This window comes from Leguminivora glycinivorella, chromosome Z (assembly GCF_023078275.1).
Source record: "Leguminivora glycinivorella isolate SPB_JAAS2020 chromosome Z, LegGlyc_1.1, whole genome shotgun sequence".
Classification (NCBI taxonomy): Eukaryota; Metazoa; Arthropoda; class Insecta; order Lepidoptera; family Tortricidae; genus Leguminivora; species Leguminivora glycinivorella.
The window spans coordinates 21,819,271-21,838,986 of NC_062998.1; the positions used below are offsets into that span (position 1 = coordinate 21,819,271).

Below are 19,716 nucleotides of genomic sequence, written 5' to 3' on the forward strand. Positions count from 1 at the left end.
TGCTCCCAAGCAGAACGATAATCAAAGTGTCTAAAAAGCGACGCGGTGGGCCGAAGGCCCGACGCGGAGCTTCGAAACGACACCCAGCGAAGGCCGAAGGCCGAGCTCCGCGTAGGGCCGAAGGCCCGGAGCGTCCCTGATCGGCTCTCTGGCGGACCGGGAAGTTGGAGCTTAAACACGACCCAATAGTAAAAGTGTCTTAGAGAAGCGAAACGACGGGCCGGAGGCCGCAGGCCGCAGGCCCGTCGTGAGCTTCTCAAGACACTTTTACTATTGGGTCGTGTTTAAGCTCCAACTTCCCTACAACGCCCACAGTAACTACGCGGAGGGCCGAAGGCCCGGAGCGTGTCTGACAGGCTCCCAAGCACGCGAGGCCGTAGGCCGAGCTGCGGGCAGAGAGTGCTCCCAAGCACGCAAAGGCTAAAGCAAAAAAGCAAACAAGCAAAGCAAAAAAAAAACATAAAGCAAAAAGCAAAAAAAAACAATAAAGCAAAGCAAACAAAAAAAACAAGAACACCGCGGGGCCCTCGGGCCCCGCGCACCTTTAAAAAACTAGTCTATATAATATAAAGCTACAACCCGACTGACATTTTTCAAAAAATAGGCAGAAGGGGTTTTTGCAGGTGGCAGTGTTTGGTGTGGTCGTATAGAGTTTGGTCCTGCGACCCCGGATAGATCAGACCGTCGGTCTACCGGTTCCGGGTAAAAAAATGTCGGACGGCCTGGCCAAACGGCTGGAGTTAGCCGGGGAGTGTTCGACCAAATGTCATAGAGGACCCTGGGTAGTTTTTGACGCCGCCATTTTTTTTTTAAAATGGCCGACTTTTTTTTTGACGATTTTTCAAGTTTGTCGTAGAGAGTTCAAATTTTGGTCGTAGAATCTCCAAGCGGCCTTGATTCGAATGAAATAAAAAAAATTTGAAAAATGCTATAAATGTGGGAAAACTGGCCACTTTTATTTTGTATGGCAACTTTTAAACCGTAAGAGATAGCCGGGGGGTGCTCGACCAAATGTCATACAGGTCTCGGAGTAGAAAAAAGTTGCATTAAAAAAAATTCAAAATGGCCGACTTTTTTTTTTTGAAAAATTTCAAAATGGGCCTAGCGCGCTGAGATTTGGCACACGGGTGGAAGGTCGCCCCAAGATTTATATTCAAAAAGAAAATTTTGAAAAATTCAAAATGGCGGCCTTTGAGGGCCAATTGAAATTTGAATGGAGGTTTTTCTTTTAATTACCATAGCTCCGTAACGGTACATAGAAGTGAAAAGTGCTCAAACAAATGTTATACAGTCACCCGAGGTCCATCGAATGGCATTAAAAAAAAATCAAAATGGCCGACTTTTTTTTTTGAAAAATTTCAAAATGGTCCGAGCGCGCTGAAATTTTGCACACGGGTAGACAGCCACCCCAAGATTAGTATACAAAAAGAAAATTTTGAAAAATTCAAAATGGCGCCCTTTGAAGGCCAATTGAAATTTGTATGGAGGTCCTTTTTTTAAATCCCCATAGCTCCGTAACGGTAGGGAAAAGGTTAATAGTGCTTGAACTAATGTTGTACAGTTATCTGAGGTCCATTGAATGGCATTTACAAAATTTCAAAATGGCCGACTTTGAAAATTTTTTTTTTTATTTTCGGTCCGAGCGCGTTCAAATTTGGCACGTGGTAAGAAAGGGGGCCAAAAATAGAAATGAGAAAAAAAAAATTTGGAAAAGTCAAAAACGGTGGCGAGAGGGGACAAAGTCAAATTTCCCTACCAGTTTGTATGGAGGTTTTTTTTTAAATCCCCATAGCTCCGTAACGGTAGGAAAAAGGTTAATAGTGCTTAAACTAATGTTGTACAGTTATTTGTGGTCCATCGAATGGCATTTAGAAAATTTCAAAATGGCCGACTTTGAAATTTTTTTTTTTATTTTCGGTCCGAGCGCGTTCAAATTTGGCACGTGGTAAGAGCGGGGGCCAAAAATAGAAATGAGAAAAAAAAATTTTTGGAAAAGTCAAAAACGGCGGCGAGAGGGGACAAAGTCAAATTTCCCTACCAGCCTGAGGGAGCGTTCTACAGCCCGACGGTCATTGCTCCGGTCCAAGTTCCGAGCTGCGTACAGACAGTGCTCCCAAGCAAGAAAATATAAGTAAAAGTGTCTAAAAAGCGACGCGGCGGGCCGGAGGCCGCAGGCCGGAGGTCCAACTTCCCTACAAATCCTACAATCCCCACAGTAACTACGCGGAGGGCCGAAGGCCGGAGCGTGTCTGACAGGCTCCCAAGTACGCGAAGGCCGCAGGCCGAGCTGCGGGCAGAGTGCTCCCAAGCACGCGAAGGCCGCAGGCCGAGCTGCGTGCAGACTGTGCTCCCAAGAAAACAATAACAAAAAGTATCTAAATAAGCGAAGCGGCGGGCCAAAGGCCCGACGCGGAGCTTCGAAACCCAGCGAAGGCCGAAGGCCGAGCTCCGCGTAGGGCCGAAGGCCCGGAGCGTCCCTGATCGGCTCGCCGGCGTACCGGGAAGTTGGAGCTTAAACACGACCCAATAGTAAAAGTCTTAGAGAAGCGAAACGACGGGCCGGAGGCCGCAGGCCGCAGGCCCGTCGTGAGCTTCTCAAGACACTTTTAATATTGGGTCGTGTTTAAGCTCCAACTTACCTACAAATCTCACAGTAACTACGCGGAGGGCCGAAGGCTTCCAAGCCGCGAAGGCCGCAGGCCGAGCTGTGGGCAGAGGCTTCCAAGCACGCGAAGGCCGCAGGCCGAGCTGCGTACAGGCAGAACGATAATCAAAGTGTCTCCCAAGCACGCGAAGGCCGCAGGCCGAGCTGCGTACGAAGACTGTGCTCCCAAGTTGGAGCAGAACGATAATCAAAGTGTCTAGAGAAGCGAAACGACGCGGCGAGGCCGAAGGCCGAGCGGAAGGCCGAAGGCCCGGAGCGTGCTTCGAGAGGCGAAACCCAGCGAAGGCCGCAGGCCGAGCTCCGCGTAGGGCCGAAGGCGCAGGGAGCTGCGTCCCTGATCGGCTCGCCGGCAGACGATAATCGGGAAGTTGGACGCGGCGGGCCGAAGGCACGACGCCAATAGTAAAAGAAACCCAGAGAAGGCCGAAGGCCGAGCTCCGCGGGCAAAGGCCCGGAGCGTCCCTGATCGGCTCTCTGGCGGACCGGGAAGTTGGAGCTTAAACACGACCCAATAGTAAAAGTGTCTTAGAGAAGCGAAACGACGGGCCGGAGGCCGCAGGCCGCAGGCCCGTCGTGAGCTTCTCAAGACACTTTTACTATTGGGTCGTGTTTAAGCTCCAACTTCCCTACAACCCCCACAGTAACTACGCGGAGGGCCGAAGGCCGGAGCGTGTCTGACAGGCTCCCAAGCACGCGAGGCCGCAGGCCGAGCTGCGGGCAGAGAGTGCTCCCAAGCACGCAAAGGCTAAAGCAAAAAAAGCAAACAAGCAAAGCAATAAATCAAACAAGCAAAGCAAAAAAACAAAAAAGCATAGCTCAAAAACAAAAAGCAAAAGCAATAAAACAATAAAGCAAAGCACAAAAGAACACCGCGGGGCCCTCGGGCCCCGCGCACCTTTAAAAAACTAGTTTTATTTGTACATGCGTAGAAACAGATCGTTTTTAAAAGTAAGTAAGTAAAACACTTTATTGTACCAGAAAATAATACAACACACAGGAAAAAGAGCTTATTACAAGTACAAAGGCGAACTTATCCCTTTAAATGTAACTTATAAAACTTGAAATCGCGAACGGTGATTTAGCTTGTGTATGTTTATTTCAGGTCGAGCTCTTGCACCGCGGTGAATACATAGTTGCAGAAGAGAACTATTGACAAAAAAAAACCATCTGCATGATTCTTTACAACAGTATACGTAATTACGTATTATGCTTCGAGCGGTGTACAAAGAAACATCCGTATGGCTGTATGGGGACAAATCCGAGTACCGCAGCAAAATCTTCCTTATCCTTTTAACTGGGGGTGGACTAGGAATTCAGGTCTTCGGGAGCCAGTTTGGCTAACTTTGCCAGTAGCATCTAACGCGTGAATGCTCATTAGGTGAAAATGCAAACAAAAGTGTGCAAAGAGATACAACTGCGTAAATAGAAAATTGATGTTTACAGAGCTTTGGGTGTCCGTAAGTCCGTGTATATGTACATATGTTGAGATAAATAAACATCTTAATTGAACTTTATAATCTATTTAGGAATAGGTATGATAATAAGAACAGAATTTCATCTTGCATGTGAATCCAGAGGCACTTAATGTCGATCAGTACCATTCATAATTTCTCCATGCAATTTTGAAAGAAGAAAAGAGAAGAATAATCATTCAAGTTTGCCATATACTCGTATCTATAAAGTCCAACTTCAAAATGATACCTAAAAGGCGCACGGCGCCGCGGCCGCCGCCCGACCGCGAGGGCAAGGCGGCCGCGTCTTCGTTTATATTTTTTTGATATGTTAATACATTATGTGGCTTTTAAGTAATATTTTTTATATTTCATGTTAGTTGGGCTACATGACTATATTTTTGATATAGTTAATTTCGCAACTATATTATTATAATCGACGAATTTCCAAAAATTTTCATTGAATAAATTTTGCTACTTTTCATTTTTCTCCGTTTTTTTCTATGAACGGGCAAAAAGTTTGTTCCAGAAATGAATAGATCATCCTCAAATTATATGAACGACACCAAATTCAATTTGGTAACTTTCTGGGGGAAGATATGGAGCCCAGAATGCAGAGCGGAAGATGTACCTTTACCCCCCCCTCCCCCTCCTACCTGTTGGGGGGGTACCTCGTGTCACCCGGTCTTAAATGACTCAGAATGACCCAAGGAACAACTGTGCCAAGTGGCTTCCTTTGCGAACATTTTGCAAGGTCGTCCATACAAATCTGCCACTAATTACTCTACTAATTATCCAACGTGTCTTATAACGTAACGACAATAGTTCATTGCCTGTTTGAAAAAATAGCTATAATATTTTGACAGTATGGCGGCGGAGTTGGTGGAGTAGGCGGCGTCGGGAGCGTGGGTGGCGTTACTGGCGCAAGCGGCGGCGTCGCCGCGGGAGCGGCTCCGACTCTTGTCAACGGCGCCTCTGTCGTGCAGTCAGCGCCAGATTCTTCTCAACATCACCAACCTTTCGATGTGCAGGTGAGATATTTAGTATGCGAGCTCAGGACACAGAAGTCCTTTTCTTCACTATTTTCGGGGCCAGGTATCTCTTCTAAATACCGAAAACTGGTATGGGGTGTGTTGTGTGTTGCTGTTTGCCTCCCAATCGTTCAAAATCTGCGATATCATGGACCATTTTCTGTACCGAATCATGTCCCAGGTAAAGGGTTGTGACTCACGATATATAGATATTAGGCCAGTGTTTATGACGAACGTGCACGTTTCTCTGGAGTTTGTCAGCGATTCGTTTTAACGAGCGTGTATGGGAGTAAAACTGCACAACGCCATGCGCTTGGCGAGGAACAGACGCCTATGGAGAGACCTAGTCTTCAACAGAATGACATTATGTCACGATCCTCAGCATTGAGGGAACGACTAAAGAAGGAAGAAGGAAGGGAGTAAAATATATGCATTCATAATATTGTCTTCGGTTACCGCGATAGTTGCTCATGAAATAAAACTATGGAAACGGATTAAATCGCGTATAATGAATTTAAAATACATCCCGACGTTTCGAACTCTACAGCGTTCGTGGTCAACGGGTGACTGAGGAAAAATTACAATGTGCAAAAGCTACCCACATACAAGAAATATTAACGAACCATGATCACAAATAATATAGATTTCTAAGGCAGGTTCACACACTATTAATAAAGCTAGTTATACAATATTCAAAAAATTTACCATTACTATGTTAAAAAATAATTAACCAATTAATCTACACAAAATTGACAAAGAACAAACTGCAAATGTCCAACACCATACAACACAAATGCCTCACAGCCTTCGTCGTGCTTGTTCCATTATCAGATGTACTACTGGATCCCAAGCCGGTGGTAAAGTAAAGCCATCTTCTCTATTAAAGTTTGGATATTTCTTGATCTCAATGGCCTCTCGCAACATTCTGGGTATATATCGCTTCTCCTTAGCAAGAACCAGAGGCTTGTCAAACTTTATAGCATGATTGACTTTATCCATGACATGTTCAGAGACTGCAGACCTTTGCCGACGGTGCTTGACATCCGCTAAGGACTGTACCATTTACTAAGCGAACACACTAAAACATCTTTAAAATTTGTAATTTAAAAACAGTTGAAGGTGACGACATTAGAAAAGCTATCAACGTCGATCGCTGCATAGTTATTCTTCCATAGTTAATTATATTTCATGATGCAGCGTATTACTTTGAACGATCGCAAAGCAATCTTGCACAAATGGTGTGCTGGAAAGTGTTCTCTGCAAAAAACCGCAAATATGTAATTTTTTTCAAAATCAGCGGTGTTCCAAATCGTTACAAAATTTGAAAGGCATCATAAGCTTGAGGATTTACCGAAATCTAGGCGTAGAAGCGGTCCGGCAAATCCTCACGTCGAGGACGAAGTTAGGCGGTTGTTAAAATCGTAAAATTATCTATCGGTTCACCAAATTGTAAAAAAAGTAGGCATTCGCGTAGGTACTGTTCGAAATATAAAAATAATAATAATATGTTGTTAGCAAGCCAATACAAGAGGTAAACACATTAGCTAGTGGCAAGGCCGAAACGAAACTATCTTTTGCAAGAGTGGTACAAAATGGGAATACTTGGAAACAACCGACTGAGGATGATGAATGGAAGGCTGTACGTTATAGAAAACAAAAGTATAAGTATATCGGAAATAAAGGCAAAGCCGAGCTGAGCTCTAACACTAAATTTAAAGCCGCGGAGGTCAAAGTGCCATTGTTTATCTATAATGTGCATAAAGATGTGTCGGAGAATGACATACGGGACTATTTACTGCAAAAAACCGGTGAAAATGTCTCCCTGGTAAAAATAAAAATGAGAAAACAGAGGGCCTATCATTCTTATAAATTGTTTGTTGCATCGGATAAATTAAATATGTTTATGGATGATGCACTGTGGCCGGAGGGAGTGTACTTCAGACGGTTCGTCTCTCAGAGGGATCGGCAAGAGGAAGCGCTCAAGGCAAGTGGTGAGAATGGAAATAATATACAGTGCGAACAATAATGACAATGGCAGAAATGAGTAATTTAGTAAGTTTTAATTGTAAATGTTTGAAGCGATCGTTAGATGGAGTTAGGGAACTGTGCAAGGAAGGGGACATTATTGCATTGCAAGAGACTTGGCTGCTGCCGCACGACTTGCCGCTGCTCGGGACAATACATGAGGACTTCGCATACACGGGATCATCTGCGGTCGACACAGGGGCCGGTTTACTCACGGGGCGGCCGCACGGGGGCGTCGCATTGCTATGGAGGAAGTCTGCGTTCTCGGAAGTCACAGTAGTGGAGTGCGAAAATGTACGGTTAGTGGCAATAAAAGTGAAAGTGCGGGAGTCCTCTTTCTTGGTGTTTGTTTAGTGTATACATGCCGGTAAATGCTCCTGAAAATGTGCCGCTGTTCACAGAATGCTTAGGGGAAATCAGTGCAATCAGTGAGGACAACACGGACGTTGAGGCGATATACGTGCTGGGAGACTTTAATGCACACCCAAATGAGTTGTTTTATAATGAGTTGCTGCAGTTCTGTGAAACACAGGTGTGGAGATGCGTGGACTTAGAAATGCTAGGCTCCGACTCTGGGACATTTACATTTACCAGTGAGGCTCATGGATGTAACAGGTGGTTGGATCACTGTGTTGTCACGGAGGCAGCGCGGCAAACGGTTTGCAACGTACGGGTAAAATATGACGCATATTGGTCCGACCACCTGCCGCTCATAATTGAATGTAAACTAAACAAGATACAGATTAAGTGTAGTAGTGGCAGGTTACGTAATGAGGGGGTAAGATGGGGCGAAAGGCAACCCTCCCAAATAGAATTGTACCAAGCACTCTGTAATGACAGGTTGAAAATGCTGGACTTTCCAGCCGAGCTAACGCCGTGTGCCGACAAACTATGTATGGACCGCAATCATTCGGTAATTTTAGATAAGATGTATGACGATATAATTGACACTCTGACGGAGGCGGCGAGAAAGTCTAGCAGGAGAGGGCACAGTAAACGGAAGGTCGTTATGGGATGGAACAAGCACGTCGCAAGCGCGCATAGACTAGCAAGAGACAAATTTCTGGCCTGGGTGTCGGCTAATAAACCTAGGCAGGGCTCAATATATGAGGGTATGCGTGATTCCAGGAGGGCTTTCAAGTCAAAGTTAAAATGGTGCCACGATAAGCAGGTACAGCAGCAACAAATTAAAGCAGACATTTTGGCCACCAAACGGGCAACAAATGACTTTAAAGCCTTTTGGAAGAGCACAAACCAGCATAATGTGAGACCTAGTGTTCCTGTGAGTATAGGGGGAGTTAGCGACAAGAAAGATATCGCGAATAGCTTCAGGCGTGCTTTTTCTGTACAGCCACTTTTGTAGAGACCTGCAAAAGAGGTGCGAAATGCTGAGGCAGTCATGGCTGAGAGTACCCTTAGTTTTACAGCTAAGCAGGTTCACACAGTGATTAAAAATATGCAGAGGGGTAAATCACCAGGTCATGACGGGCTCAGCATAGAGCATCTCAACTATGCAGGAGTACACCTTCCGAGAGTGCTAGCGATGTTTTATACGATGTGCCTAAGACATGCATATCTCCCTAGTAACCTCACTAGAACGGTGGTAGTGCCGTTGGTAAAGAACAGAACGGGGGATCTGTCAGACCTGGGAAATTATCGGCCCATCTCGCTGGCAACTGTACTTGCTAAGGTGCTTGATAGTCTTCTTAATGAGCAACTCTGTAAATACATTAAGCTACACGATGCACAATTCGGCTTTAGGCCAGGATTGTCCACAGAAACTGCGATATTGTGTTTTAAGAAGGCTTTCAAGTACTATAAAGATAGGAACACACCTATATATGCATGTTTTTTGGACCTCTCAAAAGCGTTTGACCTGGTTGTGTACGACGTACTGTGGGACAAGTTAGCGAAAACCGATATACCGGGAGAGAGCGTCAAACTGTGTGAGATGGGCAGGTGAGGACTCGGATGACTATGCTCTAAAATGTGGGGTTCGTCAAGGCGGACTAACATCTCCCGTGCTGTTCAACCTCTATGTAAATGGGTTAATTGAGGGGCTCAGCAACACACATGTCGGATGTCATATAGATAAAACATGTTTTAACAACATCAGTTACGCTGACGACATGGTGTTGCTGGGTCCGTCAAGTGACTCGTTAAGGCAACTCATTTGTGTGTGTGAGGAGTATGCTGTGGAACGAGGTCTTAGGTATAACACTAGCAAGAGCGAGTTCGTTCTCTTTAAAGCTAGTAAGTACAACCCTACAACAATACCTACGATCATGTTGTGCGGCGTGCCCTTAAAAAGAGTTGAGAGGTTTAAATACCTGGGACATGTCATTACGGAGGACCTTAAGGATGACTTGGATCTGGAGAGGGAGAGAAGGGCGATGGCAGTGCGTGGCAATATGCTTGCCCGCAGGTTTGCAAAGTGTAATGAACAGGTCAAGTTGACGCTTTTTAAAGCCTACTGTCAAACGTTCTACACTTGCAGCCTGTGGGTAGCGTTTACCCAGAGGGCATATAACGCACTGAGAGTGCAGTATAACAATATTCTGAGGATGCTCTTGCGGCTGCCGAAGCACTGTAGTGCGTCCGGCATGTTTGCCGAAGTGCGAACTGACGACTTTTTCGCAATCAGACGCAAGCGTGTTGGATCGTTGCTTAGGCGAGTGCGTGGCAGCAGCAATAGCCTCCTCAGAGGACTGTCTGGGAACTACGACTGCCCCATAATTAAATACTGGGTGGAAGTTGCCATCGGCAAGGCTAAGTAAGAGTGTGTGTGTGTGTGTGTGTGTGTGTGTGTGTGTGTGTGTGTGTGTGTGTGTGTGTGTGTGTGTGTGTGTGTGTGTGTGTGTGTGTGTGTTTGTGTATGTTTGTGTATGAATCTACTAACATAGTTTGTAAGTTAAAATTGTTACTAATATATTCTATGGATCAGTGGTCTGCAATAAATGTTTTTTATTTATTTTATTTTATAAAGACTTATAAGAAGCAGAAAATGCAGAAGAGAAGTGCAGATAACAAATTGCGATCCGAGAAATGGTGCGGAAAATTGTATAAAATGTTGCTAAAGAATAAATCTCGTTGCATTTTAATGAACGACAAAACGTACGTCAAATTTGACTATAGTACATTACCAGGACCCCAGTCCCACAATGACGTGGTAGGAGAGTATGTGCTAGATGAGGAGAAAACCATAAAAATATATATATTCGGGAAAAAAGTACTTGTTTAGCAGGCAATCTGTTCCTGTTGCTTTAAGAGTGTATCTTATTTTGCTACTGGTACTATTGGTGGCGAAATTTACAGAAATGAATGCATTCAAATACGATTTTTTGTCATCTATCCGATACATCATATCTCTCCTTTGTTTGGGCCTGATTTAGCAAGTGCTCACTATGCTGGTCAGACAGTTGAGCCACTAAAACCAGAAAACATGGAATTTGTTCAAAAAGAAGCCTATCACCAAATTGTCCAGATCTCTGACCTATCGAGCGGTACTGGACCATTGTTTAGACATACTTACGAAAGAATGTCTAAGAAGATATATTTCTTGATGAATTCAAACGAATGTGGTCTGCAACTTGCCGAAAAGTAACAAGAAGCGATGTGCAGGCACTCATGCGTTTTATTCGTATAAAAGTCCAAAATTTTTACCGATGTACTTAATTAAGTTCTTTTTTCATATTAAATATTATCTATTACGTTTGTTGTCGTTTTAATAACATTCAGCTAAATGAGATGTTATACTATGCAGAAAAAAAAAATGCTTTTTTTAAGTGTCCGCTTAGTAAATTGAACAGTCCTTATGTGTTCCTTCACCCGTGTGGAAATAGGTACTTCGTTTCGTCTGTCCACATATGACAGGCTGCACTCACAGTCTAGCCTGTACACTCCCGCATTTTGTAGAGGAGTTTGACATTTCACAGGCCTCAGGAATTGGGACATCTTCTTCATAGGCTTGAAATAAGTTTTAATAGAAGCCCGTTTCAAGATGTGGCTGATCTTATCCGTGATCCCCCTAACAAAAGGCAGACACAATGAAAGAAAAAATGAATGAAGGGAAGGTCTACAAAATGCGGGAGTGTACAGGCTAGACTGTGAGTGCGGCCTGTCATATGTGGGGCAGACGAAACGAAGTATTTCCACACGGGTGAAGGAACACATAGCGGATGTCAAGCACCGTCGGCAAAGGTCTGCAGTCTCTGAACATGTCATGGATAAAGTCAATCATGCTATAAAGTTTGACAAGCCTCTGGTTCTTGCTAAGGAGAAGCGATATATACCCAGAATGTTGCGAGAAGCCATTGAGATCAAGAAATATCCAAACTTTAATAGAGAAGATGGCTTTACTTTACCACCGGCTTGGGATCCAGTAGTACATCTGATAATGGAACAAGCACGACGAAGGCTGTGAGGCATTTGTGTTGTATGGTGTTGGACATTTGCAGTTTGTTCTTTGTCAATTTTGTGTAGATTAATTGGTTAATTATTTTTTAACATAGTAATGGTAAATTTTTTGAATATTGTATAACTAGCTTTATTAATAGTGTGTGAACCTGCCTTAGAAATCTATATTATTTGTGGTCATGGTTCGTTAATATTTCTTGTATGTGGGTAGTTTTTGCACATTGTAATTTTTCCTCAGTCACCCGTTGACCACGAACGCAGTAAAGAGTTCGAAACATCGGGATGTATTTTAAATTCATTATACGCGATTTAATCCGTTTCCATAGTTTTATTGTATGCATTCAATTAAAAAAAACACCTTGTTCTACCACAGATAAAATTAAGTATTTATATTCATTTGGTTTTGGTAGCTTATTAAAGAGGCTTACTTTGATGAAAAATCTGGAGGTGTCGCTTGCATGATACCTAATACTTTAAAAAAGAAAATATTATTATTATTCTCTTTATTCATTTCAATTCTTAGGCTAGGCTTTTTTATAATATGATTATAAAAGTAAAGTACAAAACCACATACAAAACAATACAAAATATATAAACACATTATAAAAAACCTAACCTAGGGTGCCCCCCAGCAGCGGGGCAGGGCCCAAGCTGCCGGTTAGGGTGGTCCACATTTGTATGGAAGAAAAATAAATATGACTAATCCTTTCTCCACATGGTTATCTTTGTTCTATTATGAATTAGTAGCCTATGTACCAAATTTTAACCCATTTCCACATTATTTACAGGTCGCTCAAGATACATTTAAAATTTAATATCTCCTATAATAAAATAAAAACAGAAATAATTAAAACATTGCAAACTGCCCGGTTCATGTTTTATTTAGCTCTAATGAAATAGGGAAAAATATAATTAAACCATTAAAATACCTCCATGTAAGATTTTTTATTTAGTCAAATTCATTTCATACATTTCAGTATGGCATTATTGCATTATTTTGAGCGACCTCTAAATAAAGTCTGATTGTTCTCAAAATTAGTTGCAATGATTTTAATAAGTTTTCGTGTAGAAATAACCATGTGGAGCTCAAACAATAAAAAAAATTTTTTTTGGACCACCCTACTGCCGGTGGTTACGGCTGCAGAGAGAGGAACCTTCGGACTATCCGCGCTGTGTCCAAGATCACCGCCTTCTGCATCTGATCCTTGATCCAACCACCTAGCGAGAGTCTCTCGAGATGTTGGTCGAGACTTTTCGCTATGAGACCGTTCGCTGAAACGACTATCGGGACAATGATCGTCGAACCAACATCCCACATGGCGGTTATCTCGTAAGCCAAGTCTAGGTAGTTACTGGACTTGTCCTTCTCGGCTTTCACGAGATTCTCATCATGGGGGATGGTGATGTCGACGAGCACGGCCCGGCGTTGCGATCGATCTATTATGACAATGTCAGGCTTATTGGCTACAATAGTCCTGTCAGTGATAATAGATCGATCCCAATAGAGCGTGGCACGACCATTTTCGAGAACTGGCGCAGGTATGTACTTGTAGTACGGTACTTCCCGGTCCACAAGGCCGTATTGAAGAGCAAGCTGCTGGTGAATGATCCTGGCTACGAGATTATGCCTGTGCAAGTACTCACCGTTAGCTAGATGAGAACAAGGAGATGATATGACTCTCCGGGACGGCGGCATGCCCGACAAATGTCCACCGTACCGTCCTTCAGGATATATTTCCGGTAGTTGTTCGTCATCATAACTTCGTCCGCAATTGCACAGGCAAAACCCTCGGTTTCTCCGAAGAGGTCCCCGAACCGTAACCAGTTCACCGATGCGAGCAGGTCTACATCGGGTCCCGTGAGGTCCTTGTAGAACCGCCCGTGTAGCTGCTTGCTCTCCCATACCGCCTTGCGGTCCGCAGTACTTAGTGCCACAGGTTTGCGCCAGTTCTCTTTCGCCAAGGAGAGCGGCGTGAGGTTTCCGTCTACTGCCACCACATCACGATGCATCCCACACTCGTTGTTAAGTTATTCCTGAGATTGTATACCTCACGGTTGTGGAGATCTTTGGCGTTTAGGAAGCCTCGACCTCCGCACTTCCGTGGGATATACAATCTCATAACAAACGAACGCGGGTGTAACATACGGTGTGTGGTAAGCAGTAACCGGACCCTCCGATCCAGGGCGTCCAGCTCAGTCTTATTATTTTTAAGTTTTTATGGCAATATAACACAAAATTAATATCATATATATATTTGTCCTACCTACATGCATAATATACGTGACGCCCGTCAAAATCGGCTGCCCAGAAAAAAATTTATCGAAGAAAGTTCAAATTTCGTTTTTTTTTAATTACTAAACTATAAAGTTTTGGGAGCTGAAATTTGGCATACTCGATAATAATACAAAGACGAATCAATAAAAAAAAATTCAAGCCAAAACTCGCTGGGGGCAGATTCACTTAGCTTATCCTGGCATGGCCTTTGAAAAGTTGACTCCATCTTTTAAGATGGCATAAGAAGGCCCAGATGTACCGTAATAGTATTTTTTCTACTTGTCGACTGTAATCTGTCAATTAGGCCACCACAGACTAAACTATAAGCTTGTGCTAACTTTTCAGTGTTGAATACTCTATGGCAGTTCCGACTCAATTATAATAAGCTCATTATAGTTGACTTTAGTTAACTGTAATAATTTCAAAAATAGAACTTCATACAATTTCTATACTAATTTGCGATACCTGGCAAATTTTCCTGCATCTGAAACACATTTTTTTTATCTGTCGCGTTATCAGCCAATCAGAGACGGTTATTACAAACAATTGGTTGCTAGGTAATTCGATGTTGATACAACGGTGAACGACGCTATTAACATTAATTTTAACTTGCATGAATGATGATATTTCCGTCCATTGATGATGAAGATGATGACTCGTAGAAAAAGTATTGTATACAATAGTGATATAATTAAGCTTTTCACTCTCGTACCGTACTATTAGGCCACTCAGCAAGCTTCGTGGCCTAAACATGGTACTCGACTGAAAAGCTTTGTATTATATCACGATTGTATAAAATACTATTATGATTGGCTGTGACAGACGGACAGACAGATACACGAGTGATCCTATAAGGGTTCCGTTTTTCCTTTTTGAGGTGAGGTATTTTTGCGAAAAATCTTATTTGCACGCCTGCCAGCGAAATTCTGACCAATGCTTACTTATTGCAACAGCATGATGCTTGGTCAGAGTTCTTAGTTCAGGGTGAACTACTAGTCTCATCAAAAACAGCCCCTGTAGTGTTATACATTGTGAAAGAGGCCGTTTAAGTTTTACAATACGTGTTTTTTTACTAATGGCAAAAACGGATTATATTCTGGAGGCCCATTTTGACGATGTTTGCGATTTATTACTCAGTGGTCCTCATCATAACATAATAAGCGTATGAAACGCCCAACTCGGCGCGGCATCCGCACCCAAAATCGATAAGACATTATTGAAACGTCGCGAAGCCGTTGATAGGTTCACGCGATCGGCCCGATGCTATCACATGTAGGCTGTAATGATAACTGTAGTTAAGGTGTATGTTTATTGCTTCCTGGAGCAAGCGCCGTGAAAAAACCTCCGAAGATAGTCGCCCTTTACAAGCACCAGGAAACGCAATACAAAATAATGTTATTTTCGTAAACTTTCTAATAAATTCTTAGAGAACGTGTAAGAAATGTTATAGTATGCTATATATTCGTGAACTACTCAATAAGCCCTTTCATTTCATACCCCACACGGCATGGTTTGTTGAAATATTTTTAAATCTTTGTATGCTATCTTTAATTGCCGGGGTTGCCGCATTATGTTTAAACGTCCCATATAAAATCCCCATAGAGTAATTAAGCACACCATAATTTCTAGATTAAGAAAAAAAAAACCGCCTTCCTTTGGGGTTCTGGTGATAAATACTTTCAAATGTTGGATTATGTTATCAATTCGTCTGTATATTTTTTAATGTTTGTTATTCGATATCTCCGTCATTTCTGAACCAATTTTGAAATTTGGATGATTCTGAAGTACTTACAAATGAGAATGATTATCAGAACGGAACTCTAACCAGGGGCGGCTCACTCTTCATCAGCAGTTCCACTGCACCAAATGTCACTGTTCTGGACGTAAGTGCATGCTGTTCTTATAAAAATACCAAAGTCACTATAAGTGTGCCGTTCAGATTTGAGGAGTTCCGTTCTGACCATCATCAGCAGTTCCACTGCACCAAATGTCACTGTTCTGGACGTAAGTGCATGCTGTTCTTATAAAAATACCAAAGTCACTATAAGCGTGCCGTTCAGATTTGAGGAGTTCCATTCTGACCATCATTAGGAGTTCCACTGCACCAAATGTCAATGCACCATGTTCCGTACGTAAATGCATGCTGTTCCTTTAAAAACACAAAAATCACCATATGTATGCCTTTCAGATATGAGGAGTTCCCTCGATTTCTCTAGGATTCCATCATCAGAACCGGGTTTTGAGAAAAATGGGACCAATCTGTATGCATATACATACAATCAAAAAAAAATTTTCAAAAATCGGTCCAGTAACGACGGAGATATCGAGGAACAAACATCAAAAAATATTGTTGCACTTAATAATATGGGCAACAATTAATATGGCAATAATTGCTTATGGCGTTTGAATATTCTATTAAACCATATTATTGCACGTAATAATATAACTAAGGCTAACAAATAGTATGGCACTGTATGATTATGGAAGGTAATGTTCGGATAAACAACCAGTATGTCATACAATTTATATGGTAAACAAATCGTTCGGGCAAATGAAATTCAGGCAAGTTAGATTCGGGCATATGAATATTATGTTAAATAACTGTCGGGCAAACAATAGACAACCTACTTCAACATTTAGTAAAATTTTTTACTAAATATCCACCATCTAATATTTTATATTCGTTGTCTGGTTTTAAAGATAACAGACATAACTTTTCTCATACAAATGTATCATGTAGGGTGACCACACTATGTCGGCTCCTGATTTCTGGTTTCTTACTAGTGAAGTATATTCTTTGTTTCTTACCAATTATCATTCATGTCCTTTTTAATGCATGAATGTCGATATGGTTATTATCCTGACGTCGATAAAAATTACACAATACACATCATCACTAGGCCAAGAACATAACCGAAAAACAGTTTGCAGATGGAGAATTAATATGGTATTAGTTTAATATAAACTATTATCAAAATTGAACGAAACTCCCAAATCTCAATATGACAATGGGAAGGCGGGGAAAAAACCAGACAACGAATATAAAATATTAGATGGTGGATATTTAGTAAAAATTTTTACTAAATGTTGAAGTACTTTCGAGTGTCTGTGGTGCTATAAATTTTAAGATATTTACATTTTTAACTTTCTCAAAACGTGTGGACTGAGTGAGCACTTACAAAAATTTATTATAAGAAAACCTGACACGTTAGTGGTTCGTTTTGTATTTTACTAATTCCCATTTCACTTTTACTAAACTATACACATATAATAGCGGTCTAAATCTTATGTTTTTCATCAAAATTCGGCTTTTCAATAGTGTGAGGATTGAGTGAGCATAAGAAACTATTTGTAAAAAATTAAATACGTCACTAGGTGATCTAAAATTTATAGAGGTAAGTTGGCATATTTTTTACTAAATGTTAGTATATAAATATTATATGTTAAATGAATACATTCACTGTTTTCGTTGGTAGTTTGTGAGAACTGAGTGAGCACATGTTAATGACTGTATCTTTTGATTTATCTTTTTACAAATTCAGAGATTCGTTTTACAATTGTTTTAGAACTTTTACTAAATGATCAGCATATTTTTTTTATTTTCGGAAGGTGCTCACTCAATCCACACGCACACATAAAAAATAACTTTGACTTGAAATATCATCAATATTGTTCGTCCTTTGATGATGATGACTCATAGAAAAAAGTATTGTATACAATAGTGATCTGAACTTTATTTTTATCATTAATGTACTCGACCGAGTTCAATGAACTACTAGTAGCATCGACACCAACGGGTCTTTGCGACTTGCATTGTTCTTGATGAATGCAAGTCGTGCGAAAACAGAAATCGGGTTAGCGCTGATGAAAGCCATTGCATTAGCATTTAATATAGTTTTTGCATGTTTGAAAATCGGAGCACTTGTAGAGCAACAACGCTATCTGTTTATAATTGGTCCTGCTTTCTCACGACATCTCAAGATAACCTATTTTTCCCCTCACTAGCTCGGAAACACGTGTTTTGTCCTTTAATACCAGCGGGTAAAAACGCATTTTATCCACTAGTGGGTAAAGTAATTTGACCTTAAATAAAGTCAAATTAACTGCTTTAATAGTTATTTGTTATACAAGGGGGCAAAGTTGTATTTTAACGCCGAGTGTGGAATTGAAAAACGAGCAAGTGAAAGGATTTATAGTTGAACCACGAGCGAAGCGAGTGGTTCGAGAATAGAATCCTGAACTTGCGAGTTTTTTGACACACGAGAAGTAAAATACATTTGCACCCGAGTGTAACACAAAACTTTTCCCCTCACTATAGCGAGGAAACTACAACGCAAAAAATGCGTTTACCACTGCTTCCAGTAGTTCCACAGGTGGTAAATCATCTTTATTACTAGATTCACCTACTTTTATCAATTTTAAAGCAGTTAATTTGACTTTATTCAAGGTCAAGTTACTTTACCCACTAGTGGATAAAATGCGTTTTTACCCGCTGGTATTAAAGGACAAAACACGTGTTTCCGAGCTAGTGAGGGGAAATAGTTATTTGTTATACAAGGGGGCAAAGTTGTATTTTAACGCCGAGTGTGATATTGAAAAACGTGCAAGTGAAAGGATTCTATAGTGGAACCACGAGCGAAGCGAGTGGTTCGAGAATAATCCTGAACTTGCGAGTTTTTTAACACACGAGAAGTAATAGTACATTGTGCAACAAGGGGAGGAAGTTGAATATTACTAACGAGAGTAAGTTAAATCGCGACGGCTTGCCGGAGCGATTTAAAGACTCGAGTTAGTAATATTCATACTCCCCGAGTTACACACAATGTTTTTCATCACATTTGAGAGAAAAATAGAGAGGAAACAGTTATAAGGCAAAACCTTCAACCGGCGGCGTTGCTACCAGTAGTGTATCTTGATTTACATCAGATTATTCATATTAAAGCCGTTGTTTATGATAACAAACACTTTTTGAACGAAAACAAACTCGAAAATACTGCGTATAAATTAAATGCAATGTTCAAAAAAGCAGATAAATCATATGATTGAACTAAAATTTCACTTATCTTTCATTCAGTTCAATAGGTATTTTGATCTGTTGTACTCTCCGTTGCTAGGCAACGGTGGGTGCCTCGCGTACGCACGCGGTCAAGCGCGAGTAGAGAGCATGTTGTCAGATTATAAATTATAACAATTTATCTCAGTTAAGTTTACGAAATAAATGCAAAACACACTGAGATAATTGTAAAACATAAATAAAATTCATTTTTCATACCTTATAATTTCTTTTTTCTACTCCCGAACTGTTATTCGTCATTTACAGGCTTGTGCATAGATCTTTAAAACCCTACAAAAAAGTATATTCCCCAAAGCCGGCGTCCGCCGGCTATCCGCGCATGCGCGCAGTATCGAAAAAACTGAAAACGCATTGTTTGGCTCTGTAACCATGGCAACGCCTTATAACGATACTGAGCGCGTGCGCGGGAAGGCTTTGGGCAGCTGAGTTGACAGTGCAAACCTTTGCGTCAAAATATAGGAAACGGTGTGAATTTCACCAAAGTTATTCAAGAAAACTATTAAAAACTAAGTGCATGGTCGTAGAAAAAGTATTGTATGCAACGGTGTTTAACTGAGTCAAAAAATACTCGTGGCGTGTTAATAACAATTTTCGGCTTCGCCTCAAATTGTTACCCACGCCACTCGTCTTTTTTGACCTGCTTTAAACGCCTGTTGCATAATATACTATTATAGCTTAATAGACAAATTTTGGTTGTGCAATAAAAATCCTTGGCAGATTGAAACATCCTTTGCCTGAAGTATTGTACGGATTGTATTCATTTTTAAAACTAAATCCAT

General features: G+C 41.5%; 1 protein-coding gene across 5 annotated transcripts in view; it reads left to right on the top strand.

The window, feature by feature from the left end:
* Nucleotides 1-19,716, top strand: part of LOC125241845 (maternal protein pumilio-like) — a 566,882-nt gene that overhangs the window by 248,468 nt on the left and 298,698 nt on the right. For all 5 annotated transcript variants that reach the window (XM_048150508.1, XM_048150510.1, XM_048150509.1 and 2 more), the window contains one exon: nucleotides 4,983-5,147. In XM_048150508.1, the coding sequence (XP_048006465.1) occupies nucleotides 4,983-5,147 (165 nt within the window). The remainder of the gene's footprint in view (nucleotides 1-4,982; nucleotides 5,148-19,716) is intronic.